Consider the following 21,261-nt stretch of genomic DNA (forward strand, 5'->3'; position numbering starts at 1 on the left):
GAGGGCGCATGAGTGAGAGTTTCCACTTTATGTCCTCCAGTTCCATTTTAGAGTGAAATTCTTTTATATAAATTAAAACTCTCCTTAAAGGTTATATTATTTTCCTAAGAATACATGCACTGGTGTACACTTATAATCTAATAAGGTTAGATGATAAGGGTCAAGAGAACCTAAGGGACATTTGTTAATTAAACATAAAGCAGATCTACGTTAAAGCATTTTTGGCACATTTTACAGGTAAGTTTCTATCAGAATGTTTATAACAGCAAATAAACATTGGGAATTAGCTTTGAATGTTAAACAATTGTCACCAAAAAATATCTCCTAAAAGACTTTCTTTATCATTAGACATTAACCATTGCCATGAAGGATGGGAAAGTTTGTATTTTGAGTCATTCATGTTTGAGCAGTTAAAGAACCACAAGTGTAATGGTATATACCATCTATAAACCATCTATACTCCATTGGGAAAAAAGTGGAGCTTATGCCCTGAGAGAGGTGGTGACAAATTTAATATAAAAAATACAGCCAAGTCTTGAAGAGTAGTGATATTTCAGGTCTATTAATACCAATGTTGGGTCAGACTCCAGAGAGACTGTCAGAGTAGGAGGCCAGCTGGTGCTGCAGCAAGCTGGGGACCTGGGATTCGGGCTGAGCAGGGATGGGTGACTAGGGCAGTGAGGCTCAACTAACCCAGCAGAGTTCATTCTAAATATAATGGCAATCTACTTGGGGATTTTAAGAAGGAAAGTGATTTCATCTGCCTTACTTTTCAGGAAGAGAAATACACAGGGTTGGGCAAAAGTAGGTTTCCAGTTTGTGTGGAAATAATACAAACATTAATAAATAAAAATACAGAAATAAACTCTGTGTTCTGTGTACTCACAACTTAAANGTATATTGAGTCATTCATGTTTGAGCAGTTAAAGAACCACAAGTGTAATGGTATATACCATCTATAAACCATCTATACTCCATTGGGAAAAAAGTGGAGCTTATGCCCTGAGAGAGGTGGTGACAAATTTAATATAAAAAATACAGCCAAGTCTTGAAGAGTAGTGATATTTCAGGTCTAGTCATACCAATGTTGGGTCAGTCTCCAGAGAGATTGTCAGAGCAGGAGGCCAGCTGGTGCTGCAGCAAGCTGAGGACCTGGGATTCGGGCTGAGCAGGGATGGGTGACTAGGGCAGTGAGGCTCAACTAACCCAGCAGAGTTCATTCTAAATATAATGGCAATCTCCTTGGGGATTTTTTAAAAAAAGATTTTATTTATTTATCTTTAGAGAGGAAGGGAAGGAGAGGAGAGAAATATCAATGTATGGTTGCCTCTCGAGAGTCCCCTGCTGGGAACTGGCCTGCAACCCAGGCATGTGCCCTGACTGGGAATCGAACCGCGATCGTGTGGTTCGCAGGTCCGCGCTCAATCCACTGAGCTACACCAGCCGGGGCTCCTTGGGGATTTTAAGAAGGAAAGTGATTTGATCTGCCTTACTTTTCAGAAAGAGAAAAATACACAGGGTTGGGCAAAAGTAGGTTTCCTGTTTGTGTGGAAATTATACAAACATTAATAAATAAAAATACAGGAGTAAACTCTGTGTTCTGTGTACTCACAACTTAAACCTACTCTGACCTGCCCTGTAAATATTGTGTGGAGAGTAGGTATGGGGCAAGAGTGGAAGGAGGAGACCACATAGGAGGTTATTTCAGAGATTTGAGAAGTAAGAGTGGCCTGGGCTAGGGCAATATGGTGGCAAGGAAGAGAGGCGGCCATAATCTGGCTTATTTTTTAATGTGAAATCGATCAGAATTTCTGTTAAATTAGATATGAGGCATGAAAAAAAGAGTCAAGGCAGACTTAGAGGATCTTAGCTTGAGCAACTGGATGAATTGTGATACCATTTACTGAGCTGGACAATACTGGGGGGGATGTCAGCTTTGTGGAGGAAATCAAGAATTTGTTTTTGTACCTGCTGAAGGTGTCTCCTAGAGAACCACAGATAGGAATGTTGAATTCAGGGATATGTTTGAGAATGAAAATACACAGTTAGGACTGTTTAGCATGTAGACGTATCTAAAGCCACTAAAGTGGATGAGATTACTTAGAGAACAAGTACAAATAACTGGGGAAGAGAAGGTGGCAGTGGGCTGAGTTTAGGGCTCTCTTACAGAGAATAAAGAGAGGATACAACCAAGGAAATCAGGAAAGAATGACCAGTGAAGTTGGAGGACTGCCAGGAGAGTGTGGCGTCCCGGGAGACAAGTGAAGAAACCATTTTGAGAAGGGAGTGATCAGTTGTGTTACTGTTGTAAACAGGTTGAGAAAAGTGAGACCTATGCCTAGACCAATGGATTTGCTGTGTAAATGTAACTGAGGACCTGAGAAATGGGATTTCAGGGACGGGCGGTACAAAAGCTGGATTGAAATGGGTTTGAGAGGGAGTTGATAATGAGGCCATAAAATGGTGGCAGTGAATATAGATGCTTATTTGGAGGGACATAATGAGAAGCAGGGAAATGGAGTAATAGCATGGGGGAGGATGTGGGGGAAAAGGATTTTAAAAAGATGGGAGATGTTATAGCATTTTCTGTGATGAAGAAAAGAAGAAGGGAGAAATTTATGATTTGGAATATTTGAGATATTTTCAGAAAGAAAATCCTTTTTAGTTGGGAAAGCATTGGTTCCAGCTGCAAGAAGAGAGTTTGTCCTAAGAATGTGGGTCGTTACACTTTTATGGGCTAGAGTGCCATGCCAATAAGTAGAGAAATTGTTGGGTGATATATTTCAGGATATAGGGTGATACATTTATTATCAGACTGCTTCTATTTTGAATGGAATGAAATGAACATCTCCCCTTTGCCCTTTCCCTTAACTCCTGTAATCGCCCAACATTAGCCTTGTAGTTTCTCTAATAACCCATCCCTTGCTCACTAATTCAAAGGGTCATGTGAATTCGTTACATTCCCTAACTGCAACTCCTAATCCCACCAAAGATAAGCCTGAGGTCCTACACGATTTCTGACCTAATCACTGACTGAGATGAGTTTTATAAATATGAGCCTTCCTTTGCCTGAGACCCCTTCCCTGGGACGTATTCTTTCTATTCCTGACAGCTTCATGCTGTCCTGAGTCCATGCTGAAGTGCACCTGCTGGCACCTCACAGTGACACAGAGCTTCCTTGACAATGCTGCTAAGTTATTTAGGCTTTTGTTTTTCAGTGGTTTACAGTCCTGGGCAGTATTTGGAAGTGAGGGCCGAGCAGCCCTTCCATAGATCATGAATGCTCATTTGCTCCGTGCTTTTCCTTTCTTAATAACTTGCCATGAATGAAATGCTGGAAATTTGTTTTAATTAGCCTGATACAATAATCACAGGTATTACTCTGACTCTCAATTAAGCTACAATAAGACTTATTGTCTTACCTCCTTTAGTACATGTATATGTTCTGTGTTTGTATATATGATTTTATGTATTGATATAGCTATGTAGAATTTTACATGAGATGTCAGAAAATATTAGATGTTACATGGTATTAAATGATATCTGATGTTAAAGAAAGAACAAACCTACTGTGGTAGCTAGAAAACCTTTCATGGCAAAAGGGACTTTGCACACATGATTAAGGACCCCGAGGTGCAGGGATTATCCTGGTTTAGCTGAATAGCCCAGTGTAATCACAAGAGTCCTTATAAAAGGGAAGCAGGAATATCAGAGTCAGAGAAGGAGAAGTGATGATTGAACCAGTGATCAAAGTGAGGCAGCAGCTAGAAGTGGGAAGAGGGAAGGAGCAGATTCTCCCCTAGACCCTCTAAAAGGAACACAGCCCCCTGACACTATGGGTTTAGCTCCTTAAGACCCATTTTGGGGCTTATATCTGCAGAATTGTAAGTTACATTTTTCTATGCTTGGGGTAATTTGCTACAACAGCAATAGAAAACTGATACACTAAACCAAACCCGATTTACCCAGAGATATGACTTTTTTTTCTTAACTATCTTCCTTTCCCCCTGTTTCTTTCTCTCTGCAGGAGATAGGAGATTGGGGGGCCAGGCAGGAAGAGAAAGTGAGCCTGGGAGCCAGAACAGCTGAGGGTCATTAGTGTGTGACCAGGGCCAGCGCACAGCGGGAGTGGGAAGGTGTGGGTGGAGCCTCTGGCTGGCAATTGAAGCCATCTGGACCAAGGAAACTTGGATGGAACAATTCGAAGGGAATTCTGCTTTGTTTGGAGTTAGTTCTGTGCAACCCCCCTCAATAAGCAATTTGAGTCTCTTTCTCATTATAACCAGGCCAAGTCAACCAGAGCTTTAAATAGTAAATTATTCCACTCTGGAGAAATACTAATTTTCATAAGGAAAATGCCTTCAGCCAAAATTAAAGAACTATTTAAAAGTCCTTCCACTCCTTTCTTGTTTCTCTATTAGTTCAATAACTTCTATCAGCACAGTGGCTGAATGTATTACTATTTTATTCTCTTATCATTATTAAAAGAGAGGCAGGGAAGTATTTCTATGTCCTGGTAGGTAATCAGAGTAGACCAGTTAAAGACATCGTACTGATATGACATTGATTTTAGAAGAAGGCCATGTGTGGAAACATGCACTAGGACTATTTATGATTTTGTAGAAGTTTATATTTTTATAGTGCTCATTTCTGTTTTCCATCATTATTAATTCTTTTCATAAAGTGGTGCACTTTACTGAAACCAAAGCCTTAGCGGGTTGGCAGAGAGATCTGCAACTATTTTGCCCTCTGTTTTGCTTTAACCGAACTATAGAAATGATCCTTGAAAGTCTTTCCACTTTGCTTTTAAAAGTTGCTTTGCTACTAAGGCCTCCTGTTTCTTAATCTGGAACATGATGCTAGATAAGGCCCAGGTTCTCTCCAGTAATGATTTTCTGAGATTCCATGAAGGCCGTCATCCGATTTGCTAAGAATGGTAGGCTAGATTAAGCTACACAATTCTGGAGATGATTGTTCATATCATTGACCTTAAGAAGTGATTGACAGAATACTGCTACCAATAGACTTAAAAATGGGTCACATTCAGTTATGCAGCCATGTTCCACCTTGTCCCGATCTTCCTCAGTGTGCTCCTCAGTGGTCTAGTTTTCGGAAACTGGCCAGCTTACTATAGAGGGTTAAACATTACAGGAGTGCAGTTAGCACTGATGGAGAATTTCAGAATTACATGTCTTTATTGATCAATGAATAAAGAGAGGGTAGGGGCAGGCTAGTAGGAGATGAACTTATTTATGTAGGAAGGAGAGAGGAGAGGAGAGGAGATGAAGTACAGTTCTTCAAGCCATTGTGATGGCTTTGGCTGTCAGTTGGTGTGAACTCAGGTACCATGTTAGGGTCTTGAGTAAAGGATGGATGTGATATAACTTTTTAAAAAAGAATTACTGTGACTTTTGGGTTGAGAATAGATTTTCGCATGATGGAAGTAAAGGCAGCAAGAGCACTCAGGAGGCTCAAGACATCCCAGGAGCGAGATGAGGGGGACCAGCTAGCTTCAGGATAGCAGAAGTGAGGTGAAGAGAACTACTACTTATATTCTGGGGATAATTTGAAGTTAGAGCTGACAGGATTTGCTGATGTATTGGATGTAAATTTAAGCGAGAAGCCAAAGGAGACTCCAGTGAGATGTGGAAGGATGGCACTGGGCAAGAGAAATCTGGAGTTTAGTTTGGGATAGATTAGCTGTTTTATTTATTGTGTGTTTTCATATTGTGTGTATGTGGATATGGATATATATATGTGTGTTTATATATGTGTATACATATATATACACACATATATACGCACACACACAATTTTTTCTTAATTTTTGTGGACACTGTTACAGATGATCCCATTTCCCTTCCTTTGCCCACTTCCATGCAGACCCCACACCGCACTGGCCTTACCATGCTCTTGCCTGTGTCTACAAGTTGTACATGTATGTTCTTTGGCTAATCCCTTCTTCTTCTTTCATCTAATCTCTCCCACTCTCCTTCCCTCTGACAGCTGTCAGTCTGTTCCATGTGTCTATGCCTCTGTTTCTATTTTGTTTGTCAGTATATTGGATATGTTCATTTAAAAAATAATTTTATTGTTCAATTACAATTGTTTGCATTTCCCCCCACTCTCATCCCCACCCCAGCCAAACCCACCTCCCTCTCTTGCTTCCACCTTCCCCCTTGGTTTTCTCTATGTGTCCTTTGTAGTAGTTCTTGAAAACCCTTCCCCCCATTATTCCCTCCCACCTCCCCACTGGTTACTGTCAGATTGATCTTAATTTCAATGTCTCTGATTATATTTTGCTTGTTTTTTTCTTTTGTTGATTATGTTCCAGTTAAAGGTGAAATCTTATGGTATTTGTCCCTCACCACCTGGCTTATTTCACTTAGAATAATGCTCCCCAGTTCCATCCGTGTTGTCCTGAAGGGTAGGAGCCCCTTCTCTCTCTCTGCTGCATAGTATTCCACTGTGTAAATGTACCATAGTTTTTTGATCCACTCATTACTGATGGGCACTTAGGTTCCTTCCAGCACTTAACTATTGTAAATTGTGCTGCTGTGAACATTGGGGTGCATAGGGGTTTTTTTTTATTGGTGTTTCAGGGTTCTTAGGATATAATCCCAGCAGTGGAATTGCTGGATCAAAAGGTAGTTCCATTTTTAGTTTTCTGAGGAAATTCCATACTGTTTTCCATAGTGGCTGTACCAGTCTTCATTCCCACCAACAGTGTACTAGGGTTCCCAGTTCTCCACATCCTCTCCAACACTTGTTGATTTGTTTATGATGGCCATTCTGACAGATGTGAAGTGGTAGCTCATTGTAGTTTTAATTTGCATCTCTCTGATAGCTAGAGAGATGTAGTTTTAATGTGCATCTCTCTAATGTCTCTGGGCCCTCTGTATGTCCTCCTTGGAGAAGTGCCTGTTCAAGACTTTTTTCCACTTATTAATTGGGTTGTTTTCTTCCTGGAGTGGAGTCATGTGAGTTTTTTATATATTTTGGAGATCAGTCCTTGCCTGAGGTACCATTGGCAAATATGTATTCCCATATATTAGGTTCTCTTTTTATTTTAATGCTGTTTTCTTTAGCCATGCAGAAGCTTTTTAATTTCATGAGGTTCCATTTGTTTATTCTTATTTCTATGTCCCTTGCTCTATTCTTATTTCTATGTCCCTTCCTCCCTTGCTCTATAGATGTTGCTGCATGAAATGTCTGAGATTTTCCTGCTGATGTTTTCCTCTAGTACTTTTATGGTGTCACAACTGATACTTAAGTCTTTTATCCACCTTGAATTTATTTTTGTGTATGGTGTAAGTTGGTGCTCAAGTTTCATTTTTTTGCATGTAGCTGTCCAGATCTCCCACACCATTTGCTGAAGAGGCTATTTTTACTCCATTTTATGCTTCTTCCCCCTTTGTCAAATATTAATTGTCCATAGAGCCTTGGGTTTATTTCTGGGCTCTCAGTTCTGTTCCATTCATTTATGTGTCTGTTCTTATGCCAGTACCAGGCTGTTTTACAGTGGCCTTGTAATACATTAGGATATCAGGTATTGTGATCTCTCCTACTTTGTTCTTTCTCAAAATTGCTGCAGCTATTCGGAGTCATTTATGGTTCCTTATAAATTTCTGGAATGTTTGTTCTATATCTGTGAAATATGTCATTGGTACTTTAATAAGGATTGCATTGAATCTATAAATTGCTTTTGGTAGTATGGACATTTTGATGATGTTAATTCTTCCAATCCATGAGCATGGTACATACTTCCATTTGTTTGTGTCTTCCTTAATTTCTTTTTTCAATGTTGTGTAGTTTTCTGGGTACAGGTCTTTTACCTCCTTAGTTAGGTTTATTCCTAGATACTTTATTTTTCTTCTTGCTATATCAAATGGAATTTTTTTCTGATTTCTGTTTCTGGTATTTCATTGTTGGCATACGAAAATGCCTTTGATTTCTGAATATTGATGTTGTATCCCACTGTTTTGCCCAAATTCCCTTATTAGGTCTAGTTGTTTTTTGGTGTAGTCTATAGGATTTTCTATGTACATTGTAATGTCATCTGCAAACAATGACAGTTTTGCTTCTTCCTTTCCAATTTGGATGCCTTTTATTTCTTGTCTGATTTCTGTGGCTGGAACTTCCAACACTATGTTGAATAGGAGTGGTGAAAGTGGGCATCCATGTCTTGTTCCTGATATTAGTGGGAAAGCTGTAAGTTTTTGCCCTGTTAGTATGATGTTGGTTGTAGGTCTCTCATATATGGTTTCTATTGTGTTGAAGAATGCTCCTTCTATTCCCACTTTGCTGAGTGTTTTTATCATAAATGGGTGTTGTACCTTATCAAATGCTTTTTCCACATCTATTGATATGATCATGTGATTTTTGTGTTTTGTTTTATTTATGTGATGTATTACATATATCGATTTGTGAATATTGTACCATCCTTGCATCCCTGGGATGAATACCATTTGGTCATGGTGTATGATCTTTTTAATGTATTGTTGAATGTGGTTAGCCAACATTTTGTTGAGGATTTTAGAGTCTATGTTCATTAGTGATATTGGCCTGAAGTTTTCTTTCTTTGTTATGTCTTTATCTGGTTTTGCAATTAGGATGATGCTGGCTTTATAAAAGAGTTGGGGAGTCTTCCATCATTTTGGATTTTTTGAAATAGTCTTTGAAGGATAGGGGTTAGCTCTTCCTTAAATGCTTTGTGGAATTCTCCTGTGAAACTATCTGGTCCAGTGCTTTTATGTGACAGAAGCTTTTTGATTACTGCTTCAATTTCATCTGCTGTTATTGGTCTGTTCAGGCTTTCTGCTTCTTCACTGAGTTTTGGAAGATTATATTTTTCTAGAAATGTGTCCATTTCACCCAGGTTTTCAAATTTCTTGGTGTATAGTTCTTTGTAGTAATGTCTTACAATCCTTTGTATTTTTGTGGTATCAGTTGTCATCTCTCTATTTTCATTTCTGATTGTGTTTATTTGGGTACTCTCTCTTTTTTTTCTTGATGAGCCTGCTTAAAGGCTTGTCAATTTTGTTTATCTTTTCAAAGAACCAGCTCCTGGATTTATTGATCCTTAGAATTGTGCTTTTAGTCTTTGTGTCATTTAATTCTGCTCTGATCTTGGTTATTTCCTTCCTTCTATTTGCTCTGGGCTGCCTTTGTTGTTGTTCCTTAAGTTCTTGTAGGTGTAGGGTTAGGTTGTTTGTTTGAAATATTTGTCTTTTTTAGGTAGGCCTATATCACTATGAACTTCCTTCTCAGGACTGCCTTTGCTGTGTCCCATAAGTTTTGGGTTGTGTGTTCATTTTCATTTGTTTCCAGAAACTTTTTGATTTCTTCCTTGATCTCATTCTTAACCCATTCATTGTTTAATAGCACGCTATTCAATCTCCATGAGTTTGATTTTTTTTGTTTTGTTTCTTTCCTTAAGGTTGGTTTCTAGTTTCAGTCCCTTGTGGTCAGAGAAAATGCTTGACATGATTTCAGTTTTCTTGAATTTGTTGAGGCCTGTTTTGTGTCCTATCATGTGGTCTATCTTTGAAAATGTTCCATGTGCATTTGAAAGGAAGTGTATTTTGTGTTTTGGAATGAAAGGCTCTATAAATAACAGTTAAGTCCATTTGATCCAGGTCATTGTTCAATGCCACAGTATCTTTGTTGATATTTTGTTTGGAAGATCTGTCCATTTTTGACAGTGGGGTGTTAAAATCCCCTACTATAATTGTGTTGTTGTCACTATCTTTCTTGAAGTCCTCCAAGATTTTCTTTATGTATTTGGGTGCTCCTATGTTAGGTGCATATATATTTACAATGTTTATGTCTTCTTGGTGGATTCTTCCCGTGAGTACTGTGAAGTGACCTTCTGGGTCTCTTTTTATGGCTTTTCTTTTTTGAAGTCTATTTTGTCTGATATGAGTGTAGCTACCCCGGATTTTTTTTCCTGTCCATTTGCTTGGAATCTTTGTTTCCAGCCTTTCACTTTTAGTCTGTGATGGTCTTCTGTTCTGAGATGGGTCTCTTGTAGGCAGCATATGTGTGGGTCATGCTTTCTTCTCCATTGGGCTACTCTATGTTTTTTGATTGGAGCATTTAATCCATTTACATTTAAGGTTATTATTGACAGGTACTTATTCATTGCCATTTTTTCATACCTGTGTTCCTCTCTCTCTCACTGTTTTTCTTCCTGTTCTTAAAGCGACCCTTTAGCATCTCTTGCAGAGCTGGTTTGGAGGTGTATTCTTTGAGGCTTCTTTTGCCGGGGAATCTCCTTATTTTGCTTTTCAATTTAATTGAGAACCTTGATGGGTAAAGTAGTCTTGGTTGCAGGCCTCTGGTTTTCATTACTTGGAATATTCCTTGCCATTCCCTTCTGGCTTGGAGCGTTTTCATTGAGAAGTCAGATGCTAGCCTTATTGGGGCTCCCTTGTATGTTACTTCCTGTTTCTCTCTTTCTACCTCTAAGATTCTCTCTTTGTTTTGGAATTTTGCCATTTTAATTATTATGTGTCTTGAAGGGGGCCTCTTTGGGTTCCTCTTAATTGGGACTCTCTGTGTTTCCTGGATTTGTATGACTTTTTCTTATCAAGTTAGGGAAGTTTTCCATCATTACTTTTTCAAACAGGTTTTCTATCCTTTGCTCTTCTTCTCCTCCTCCTTCTGATATCTCTATTATACAGATATTATTACATTTCATGTCATCCCACATTTCCCTTAACACCTCTTTGTTCTCTCTGAGTCTCTTTTCTTTTTTTTTTTTTTTGTTCTTGCTGGTTGTTTTTTCTATCTTATCCTCCAGATCTCATTCTCTGCTTCATCTAGTCTGCTTTTGATTCCTTCAGAAATTACATTCTTCATTTCCTCTTGGTCCTTGTTGATAAATTCTATTTCATGTTTCGTGTTGATATAGTTTACAGTGCGTTCATTGTAGTTTCTATGTAGTTTCTGGTAATTCTCTGTGAGCTCATTGAGCTTCCTGATAACCATTGCTTTGAACTCAGTATCTTATAGTTGACTTGCCTCTTTTTCATTTAGCATTCTTTCTGAGGTTTCCTCCTTTCTTTTCATTTGGGAATCATTTCTTTGTCTTTCCATTGTTTGTGAGACTCTTCTTGTTAGCCTCAGCTTCTTAAATTGATCTCTTCTGACTGCCTGGGTTTATGGTGTGAACTTCTGTGGTAGAAGACCTGGGAGATTCAGTGGTGTAATCTCCTCGATCTTCTCAGCTTGTTGGTCTTGGGCTGTCATTTATGTTGGCTCTCTGTATGTCTTTGTCTTTTGACTGTTGTTGGGTCTTTCTTTGGTGGGTCCTTCCATCCAGCTGGTTAACTGAGGATCACTCCATCCACCATGTCTTATATTCTGTTGTGCAGGTGTGGACAGGTTGTGTTGAAGCTGGTGTTTCTGTCTGTATGAGATTTTGAGGATTCTCTCTTGCTGTTGTTCAGGTGTTTGTTCTGGGTAATTTCTCCACCATTTAGTTGTATTTCCAGATCTGTCCTGGTTGGAGGTTAGTGTGGCTTCCACTCTCTCCTTCAACTTCTTTTGTGGTTATCTGTTAGTGGTTCCTTTGTTGGTGGGTTTCCTCTTCCCACAGGTATACTGGTGTTCACAGCTCCTACTTACTCTTTTTTGTGATTTAAGATCTACAGTCCTGGACTTCTTGTCAAGATGGAGGGATAGGCAGGCATGGCTCAACTCTTGACCCAAACATATCAAAATTACAGCTACTCAGACTTACTTCCTCTGAGCTCTAGCACTGAGGTAGCAGCTTGGAAGTCACCAGTGGTATATAGGGAGAAACTGAAGTGGATATATTCAATTTTTATGTTAGATATTCAAGTAGAAATTTTTAGTGAGTAGTTGAATATAGAAATCTGACAGACAAGGTCAGTTCCCATGGGTGATAGCATTTTCCATATCAGTTAATAAGAGCTTCTTATACATGAAGAGAATTAATCCTTTTATCTACTTATCTATCTATGTATTGTAAATGCTTTTTGTATTTATTTGGTTATTTGGTTTATAATGTTGTTTTTAGTTTTTAGAATGTAAAACTCTCCCATAATTAAATTTTTTTTCTTGTAGTTTCTTCTAGTGTTTTTGTTTTTTGAGTATGAGATACTAGATATTCATTTTCTTTTTTATTTTTTAAGAATTTTACATTCTTGGTTTCATTTTTGGAATTTATTTTGGTGTTTGGGGTGACCAAACCCCCCAAAACTGACAAACTTGGAGAATGGCTATATTAACATAGCAAACTCCAGCTGGAGTAAACATATGGCTTTTATTTGTCTGGAAAAAGTCATTTAAATTTGACCTTGGTGAAAAGGGATCAACATATGTGACAGGAATGCCTGAAGGAATGATGCAACTTTTGGCATCATTAGGAAACATATAATGTCTATATTAAGAAAGATGACAGTCCTGCTTTTGGATTCAGTTTGGGATACTACACATTAAGGACGTGTAGGATCTGGATTTCATTCAGAAGAGAGTAACGGTGAGAGATTAGAACTCAGCCTTCAGGGAGGATTTACGGTTCCTCAGGTGCAATCTAAACAAGAGATGCTGTTTTAAAATACAAAGAATGATGGTAGAGAATAAGAGGGAAGGAGGTGGGGGAAAACTAGAACTGATGCTTGCGGAGTGCACTTGGTAGGGGTTGAATAATCAGTAGTAGAACAATAGGACCCAGGAGAAAAGCTTTTTCTTTTTTTCAGACTTGTAACTAAATAAGTGCCAATTGTGGACTCTACAGTTTAAGAGCTGTGGGAAGTTTAGGGCTGAGAGCAAAGACCTTGGGGATGGAATACATTAGGATAAAAGCCAAAGAAATAGCTATTATTTGGCATGTAAAGAGAATTACCAGAGGAAGCTTAATTATGAAGTGTATAAAAGACATCCTTCTAGAGAGAATAGTTTCTACCTGGACTCTCACTTCACCTCAATTTGAGTTCCTTAGCAAAGGGTTTGTTGTCCTCACCACTTCCCACTTGTGTAACACACACACAGACACCCACCCCCCCTTATGAGAGTCTCACTGAATAAACTAAAATATGGACCATTTGACTTGAGAACTATTCTGCACTTGGGCAGTTTGTCTTCCTTTTCTGTAATAAAATATTGTTTACCTCTTCCATAAAGGTTTCCTAGACAATGCTTAGTTACTAGCTACATCATTTTCTCCAATGCTCTCCTCATATAAATCTCATACATGGATCTTTCTATATTCATCTCATGTATCTCTTAAATAGATTACTTATATTTTATATATTATATATAGTATATATAATAATGTGCACATAAAATTATGTTTGTGCTAATGTCATTTGTATATTTAAATTATTTAAGAAATTGGTTACATATTTAGCATTTGTGATTTTAAAGGTAAATTCATGCTCATATTGTATCTTCTTTTGGTTATGATTATTTTTAGAGCCTTCAGTATTAGTGACCATTTGGACTCAGTAAATACAGGGGTGGGTGGGCAAAAGTAGGTTGACATTTGTGAATATGTAAAACAGAATTTTTATTGTATTATTTATTCATATTACAACTGTCAACCTACTTTTGCCCACCCTTATTTCTATGTTTGTTTGCTTATTTATTCATTCTTTCATTCATCCGGTCTTATACATGATATTTATCATGTATTTACTCTGTTCCTGCCACTCTTTAGGCTAAGGAAATATAGCAGTGAACAAAATAGACAGAAATTCCTGCTGTTTTGAAGGTCACTTTCTATTGGGGAGAGATAGGTAATCAATCCACAGTAATAATTTTAAAATAAGTAAATAATATTAGATGATGGTAAGTATTATTGAAAAATATATTGAAGAACAGCAGACGAGGACACGGGATTAGCTATTTGTCACCTCCCTTTGAATGTAAAGCATAATTACTAGAGATTTAGGTTTGGAGTAAAATAAGCCAGGTGGTAAAAGACAAATACCATATAATCTCATCTATAAGTGGAACCTAATCAACAAAACAAGCAAGCAAAATATAACCAGAGACACTGAAATTAAGAGCAAATTGACAGTAACCAGAGGGGAGGTGGGTGGGGATAATGGGGGAAAAGGCAGGAAGGTTCATGTTCAAGGAACATATATAAAGGACATATGGATAAAGCTAAAGGGGGTTAGGACTGAGGGAGGTGGAGATGGCGGGGGTGGGGGAGGTGTGGGGGGAAATGGAGACAACTGTATTTAAACAACAATAAAAATTTATCAATACTAAAAAAAATGATGGAAAAATTTACAAAATAAGAATCTAGCCGTGACCCATCATTCAAGAGGATTTTTAAATTAAATGTATTGGGGTGACATTGGTTAATAAAATTACTTAGTTTCAAGTGTAAAAAAAACGATTCTGCATACAAGAAAAAAGTAGTGCATTCTCATTGTGAAATAAGCTTAGTATAACTTTTAAGTGTAAACTTACTTGGAAGATGAGGTGATTTACCTAAATTTAATTAAATTCTTTGAATCTAAGAACTGGAATCTATCTGCAGAGATTATTTGCCAAAGGTATACCGTGTGTGTGTGTGTTTTTTTTAAATGCGTTTAGCTCAAGGCTAATTATTGATGAAAAGCAAATGATGTTACTTTGTATTTATCACCCATCCACCTTTATCTAAGGGATTTAGATTAAATTTCATTTATAGTAAATGTAGTTTGCTTTAATTTGAAATGCCAATTCTGTTTTTTCCTCACAGAAGTATATAGTTTTTTATTGTAAAATATATGTCATGAATCTTAGCCCATAAAAATATTATTAAAAATTTGTACTACTTTCTATTTCACAATCAGTGAAAATATATTTTCCTCCAGAGTCCATCCCTCAGTCAGTGATACCATCAGCCACCCTTCTGCCCAAGCCAAAATCCCAAGCATCATTCTACGACTCCAAATTTCTCACCTCCTATAACCTATCCTCAGATTAGACTAAATATGCCTAGATTGGACTCAGATTCTACCTACCATTGTCTTCCCTGTAGGAACTTCCCGTATGGTCTTCATGCTTTTTCTTGCCCCATTTAGTCTATCCTCCAGAGTGTAGCAAGTAAGCTTTTTAAAGCTCAAGTCTGATTGTGTGACCCTGTAATTTAGTGGCTTGGATAAAGTTCAGAGTCCTTCATAAAACCTACAAGCTGTACATGTAACTTCCAGTCTGTCATTCCAGTGTTGCATGTGGCACACACATGTACATCTCTTCTTTCATCTCCAGGGCTGCAGCCCATCCTCTCATGCTGCATGTCACATTGAAGGCCTTCCTCTTAGGAAGGGGGACCCCTGAATCCCAGAATTATCTTCTAGAGGGCAAGCCACTTATAGTATAGGCTTCTCCCACTAGGTGAGTGTTCTAGAAACCCATCTGTATCAGTGTACCAGCTGGTGTTGTAAGAGGCTTTGTGCTACAGGCTTCAGTGAATTTTTTTGAAGACTCAGTGCATTTGTCCATTTTATGATGGGCGATTTATGAATGCACCTGTCCACACCATGCTGAGTGTCCAGCAGTTTTTGATAAAAATTGGCAAGACTCCCATGCCCCACCCTCCTTATTCACCCAATCTCACCCCAAAATACTTTTTTTCCCTGGATGAAGAAATTCCTCAAAGGGAATTATTTTGCCCATGTGGAAGAGGTGAAATAAAAAAATGGAAGAAGCACTAAAAGGCATCAAAATCCACGAGTTCTAAAACTGTTTTGAGCAGTGCAAAAAGTGTCTTGAGAGGTGTATTGCANTGTCCACACCATGCTGAGTGTCCAGCAGTTTTTGATAAAAATTGGCAAGACTCCCATGCCCCACCCTCCTTATTCACCCAATCTCACCCCAAAATACTTTTTTTCCCTGGATGAAGAAATTCCTCAAAGGGAATTATTTTGCCCATGTGGAAGAGGTGAAATAAAAAAATGGAAGAAGCACTAAAAGGCATCAAAATTCACGAGTTCTAAAACTGTTTTGAGCAGTGCAAAAAGCGTCTTGAGAGGTGTATTGCATTAAATGAAGAGTACTTTGAAGGTGACTGAAGTTTAAACATGTAAGAAGAAATACATACTTTTTATGAATAAATTCCCTTTGGGGGGTTCCCTCTTGTATGCACTGTGCGTTCTTCAGTGTTCCTTTGTACTTATGTCTTCAGAAAGCTTCCCTGGCCTGTTACTCTTCACCTCCCACAGCATCACAGTTCTGTATCAGAACTTAGGTGTGACTTTATGCATTAGTGTGCTCTGTTAGTCAAGTAATCTGAACAGTCAGTTCAATCATTTAAACTACTTGGGTCAGATGGCAGACTAGTTTCTGTATTCGTCATATATATTGAAAGACAGAGATTCATGAATATTCTTGAAATTTCATTGTATAGTGCTATAAAGTCTGCCAAATGACTAGAAGAATCCATAAAGGATATTAAAAAATAGACACTTGATTTTGATTAGCTAGTTACCCTGGCTGTGTACCTAAGAATATCTGTTAGAATTTTGGAAAACTGTGAAGAAAATTATATCATAGAATAAACTTTAAATCTCATTCATACATTTTAAAAAAGAGTGGTATCTCAAATAATTTCTTTGGATTTTCTTCTTATTTTTAAGTTCAGAGTATTTAAAGAAAACCACTTGCTCTGTTCTTCTCACTACTTAAAAAATCTATATATTTGTACCGGCAGACTATTTTATAGTTTGATTATGACTGGGCTTCAAAGACATTGTGACCCTTGCACATTTGATGATTTTGTTACCAATTTCCATTTTAAAACGATATATCTTTCCTGGAGCGTTGCAGCTATGAATCATGGAAGAAAAGTAAATTGACTCTGTATACTTCAACCCTACAATCTGGCAGTGAGAATATTTTTTTCCTATAAAATGACTCATTTACAAAGAAAATGTTTTGAACATAGGAAAATGTTAAATACTGTCAGAAGTTTCGCAGATGGAGAAGTGTGGGTATTTGGACCTGCTAATAATTGCAATATGGTAAAATTAGTGTCGACAAGTATTAAACAGTCAAAGATCATGTGAAGGTTATAATTGTGCCAAGAAACCCACAGAAACTTATATATTTAGAAGAGTAAAAACTCAGTACTCTATAAGAAAAGCTTATCATTTTTCTTGTTTTAGTGAGCCCAGCTATGAGTCAACCAACATTTTATTTCTTGCTCCTCTTGGAAATTTTTCTGTTGTAATATTCCTCCCTGTTAACCTTTATTTTCCTGGTTTTAAGTCCAAAATTTGTTTTTCTGAATTGCACCCAATTTCTTCTGGTAATTTTCCCTGGGATTCCCACCTTGGATATGGTTTTTGTTTTTATTTTATTATAAATCATGCTGCCTCTAGCTTCTAAAATAATCATTAAATTACTTTGTACAACTAAGTTTTTAATACCTCATTTCACTGTAAGTTAAGTAAAAAACAATAATAGCTAGGTTCTAGTATTGTGAGAAGCATTGATTATTCCTGTATTGCAGTTCTTCAAAATCAAAACCAACAGAGCCATTATAAAGTACACTGAAGCCTTGGCCCTGGATGGGTAGCTCAGTTGGTTGAAACATTGTCCTGATGCACTAAGGTTGTGGGTTCGATCCCCAGTCAAGGCACATACAGGAATCAACCAATGAATGTACGAATAGGTGAAACAACAAATCTTTCTCTTTCTCTCTTTGAAATCCGTAAAAAAAATAATATACCAAACCTTGTTCACATGTTCAGGATTAGATATGTATGAATATTGAAAACTGGTTCAATAGTGATGATGATGACTGAAGCTATCATTCTTCATGCATTAAACGTAGCTGTTAAGGCTACAGAGTAACATTCTGCAGAAATGTTCTAATAGTTTTGTGCAATAGTCATTGGTCTGAAGAAAATAAAGAAACTTACATTTATTGAGATCCTAACATCTGCCAGGCACTTTCACCTATGACACCATTTGTTTCTTTTCTGAAGTATAAAGTGTGTCTTATCGTGGTTAAAAAACAAGGTTGTCTAGGCAAAGTGCCCTAGCCAATATCCCACAGAAAGGGAGGAGCAAAAATTCAGCTGAAGGTTTTTTTCAATTGCCAAATTCATTGTGTTGTATCAGGATTTGGGGATTCTGAGTACTCCTCTGAGCACGCAGAATCCTAACCAATGTAACAGTAGTCTGGTTCAATGGATTTCTTTGACTCTGATTACTCATTCTAGGATTGTAGGATCTGATCTAACGTGAAGCATTTTCTGATTGAAGGGTGGGTCCACGGACTGTCAGCTGCCTGTCTATGTAACTCGGGGCAAGCTACTTAACCTCTGCACTTCAGTGCCCTCATTTTAAAATGGGGATAAGGTAGAACCTATGCTAAAGGGTGTTCGTGAAGGTTAAGTGAGTTAATTAGTCTGGAACATGAGCCGTATATAAATCATTGCCATTATTTCTCCAATTATAAGAGCCTATTTATTGTGAATCATATTGGATTCTCCAGAGAGTGTGTGCAAGGTTTTGAGGAACTGAAAGGACATCCTAGGTGGTAGCATTTGTGAGTAATCCAGCTCCGTTCGGGCACGTGCTGACAGGGATGGAATTGAAATTCAGCTCCCAGCCTATCTGATTCCACAGTGGTGGGGGAAGGAGACTTGGTGGTGACTAAAGTGGTACAGATATAAAGCTGAGCAAATTCTGTGCAGATTGACTTTTTTCTCTTTTCTGACTGATCTTGAAGATGTGAATCACATGGTATTACTAAATGTTTCAGTTTGCTAATGGAAAGAGCATACACATAACAAGGTTCTTTGGGCAAAGAGATTTCACTCTTATGTGCCATGTGGATGACTTGAAGGTAATTTCTTCCAGTGTTTGATTAACAGAAGATGTGCCAAGGGCTGTGTTCAATGCTGGAGGTACAAAAATGAAATCAACTTGGTTCCTCGTCTCAGGGGGGCATGTAATCTGGTGACACACAGACAGTGCCAACCCAGAGAACACAGGGCAGTTTTGAAAACTGCTGATTGTTTTGTATGGATCGAGGAAAGTTTGGTTATGAAACTCATTCACTGGTGGAGTAAAATGTTTAAGGACTGGGCAAAGGGACTCAAGAGGAAAATCTGAGTTGGAGAAATCCTGAATAAAGTGTAATGATACAGTCTGTGAATACTGAATGGGCTATAAAAGAAATGATGGTGGCTGGTAATTGAAGTTATGGACTCTTCATCATTCTGGGAGTAATGGAGTGTGTTTTGCAAAATAAGAAATGCAAGTCCTTTGGCTTCTACATTTCCTATACTATTCTTAACCGCCCCACCCCGTCTATTTTCTACCTACCATCTATGCTACTTATTCTCTTTCCCTCCCCCCCACTCCTCCCACTCCACTGTTGCTAACCCTCCATGTGATCTCCATTTCTGTGATTCTGTTCCTGTTCTAGTTGTTTGCTTAGTTTGCTTTTGTGTTTTAGGTGTGGTTGTTAATATCTGTGAGTTTGCTGTCATTTTACTGTTCAGGTTGAGGGGAATAAAGGGAGGGAAAGGGGACAACTGTAATAGCATAATCAATATAATATATTTATAAAAAATAAAGGCAAGCGCATGTGAAATGAGAAAAACTATAATCTGTGACTGATCTTTTTGAGACAGCCACTATACTGTTACTGTTGTTATTATTGAAGTTAGCAAAGAGTAGTAGAAGAAATATTTGAAAACAGGACTGGAAAAGCATGGAATTATGATGTCTCTAAAACTACAGCTAAATGGGTACTGACAAATGATTGGGTAAGTACAAAGACCACTGAGTAGCCACGTGGAAATGAAGCTTTTGGATTCAAGAATGTGCTTTTGGATTTAAGTGACAATGTAATAGAAACATTAATGAGATCTGTGTCAATACTATTGACAAACAGAAAGCTATATCCAAACAGAAAGATCGGAGAAAGATGAAATGTGAATAAGAAAGGTAAATGTGTTTGTTTGCAGGTTTCAGGTGTTCCCTGAGAAACCTAGATAAATGTCAGGCCCCTCAAGTGTGTTTTTGAGTTCAGTTGCCATGTTCTGCACGACAAATAAATAGTTTCCTCCCGTCTGAAAAAGGGATGTGTAAGAAGCGGTGGAGATGAAAGGGAGCACGGCCTCCGCAGACAGCTCATCCCCAGGAGGTGGAGGGACACGTCGCAGCCATGTGCTTGGGGTTGACATCAGTAGGTTTCTAAAATGAGCAGTCCAAAGGCTGTTACAGACGTACTCTGAAGGATAACATTCATCAGGGTTTAATTTATTCCAGGGATTAACCTGGATGGTCATTAATCAGGTAGTTTAAAAATGTATTGCGTTTGTTAATCCTGCAGTTTTAGGTGTTTTTCTCCTGAATACATTGAATATGTTCTAATGTGCAGTACATTTCTTTAGGAGCTGTGAACATTGGCTTTATATTTTGATGCCAGAGCCATCCTTTTACTTGAAACATTTCTGGATGTTTTTATTAATCTAGAGATATTTAAGACCTTTTTTCCCTAAAGGCTGAAGGGTACGAATTTCTTATTAAGCATTTGATACTTTGTTATTTTGGTTTCTTAAACTAAGTGAAGTCTTGTAGGTAAGAAACTTGAGACAGGAGTGAATCCTGAAATGCAGGGCTGCTTTTTGTGAGTGTGATGTCGTACTAACTTTCTTGTTTACTTTTCTTTAGGGATATCAGGGAATCCCTGGATCATCTGGTATTCCAGGATCCCCAGGAATACAAGTATGTGATCTGTTTATGCACATTTTAGAAACAGCATTTCTAGTGAACCAAAAAAACCCGATAATTAACAGAATTTTGTTTTGTGGCTAATTTAGGGAGCACGAGGACTACCAGGTTACAAAGGAGAACCAGGGAGAGATGGTGAAAAGGTAAACACACACACACACACACAGAAATGTGTCCAGTTGTTCCAGTCACTCAAAGACAAGGATTTTACCTATGATGACTCCAATCCAATAGTGTTCACCTTGGTGAATTCCAAGATTTGTGGGCTCAGAAATCTGTCAGTGGCCATTGTTTAATAAAGGTGGTATTTTTTTTTTAGATTACTTGATGACCGCTATCAAATGGCATCGGTACTGGCTTTATCCATGTGCCATGTTCTTTCTCGTGGTTAAGCTCTGGGAGCTGGTGGGGGATCGACCTTCTTAAAAGGGAGAAAATTTTGTGAGTGGCATGTGTCCCCTGTTAGCCACAGAAAGCCTGATATCCCTGTGTCCATAATAGATTCCTATCGACAGGTGGCCTATTGGCTTAGCTTTACTG

The 21,261-nt window shown here is 38.1% G+C and overlaps 1 protein-coding gene across 2 annotated transcripts in view; it reads left to right on the forward strand.

Annotated features, from left to right (window-relative positions):
- Positions 1 to 21,261, forward strand: part of COL21A1 (collagen type XXI alpha 1 chain) — a 120,436-nt gene that overhangs the window by 34,103 nt on the left and 65,072 nt on the right. For both annotated transcript variants that reach the window (XM_037056352.1, XM_037056353.1), the window contains 2 exons: positions 20,662 to 20,715; positions 20,811 to 20,864. In XM_037056352.1, coding sequence (XP_036912247.1) covers positions 20,662 to 20,715; positions 20,811 to 20,864 — 108 coding nt within the window. The remainder of the gene's footprint in view (positions 1 to 20,661; positions 20,716 to 20,810; positions 20,865 to 21,261) is intronic.

The sequence above is a fragment of the Sturnira hondurensis genome, unplaced genomic scaffold, assembly GCF_014824575.4.
Source record: "Sturnira hondurensis isolate 20B ecotype Veracruz unplaced genomic scaffold, ASM1482457v3 Scaffold0008908, whole genome shotgun sequence".
In the NCBI taxonomy this organism is placed as follows: Eukaryota; Metazoa; Chordata; class Mammalia; order Chiroptera; family Phyllostomidae; genus Sturnira; species Sturnira hondurensis.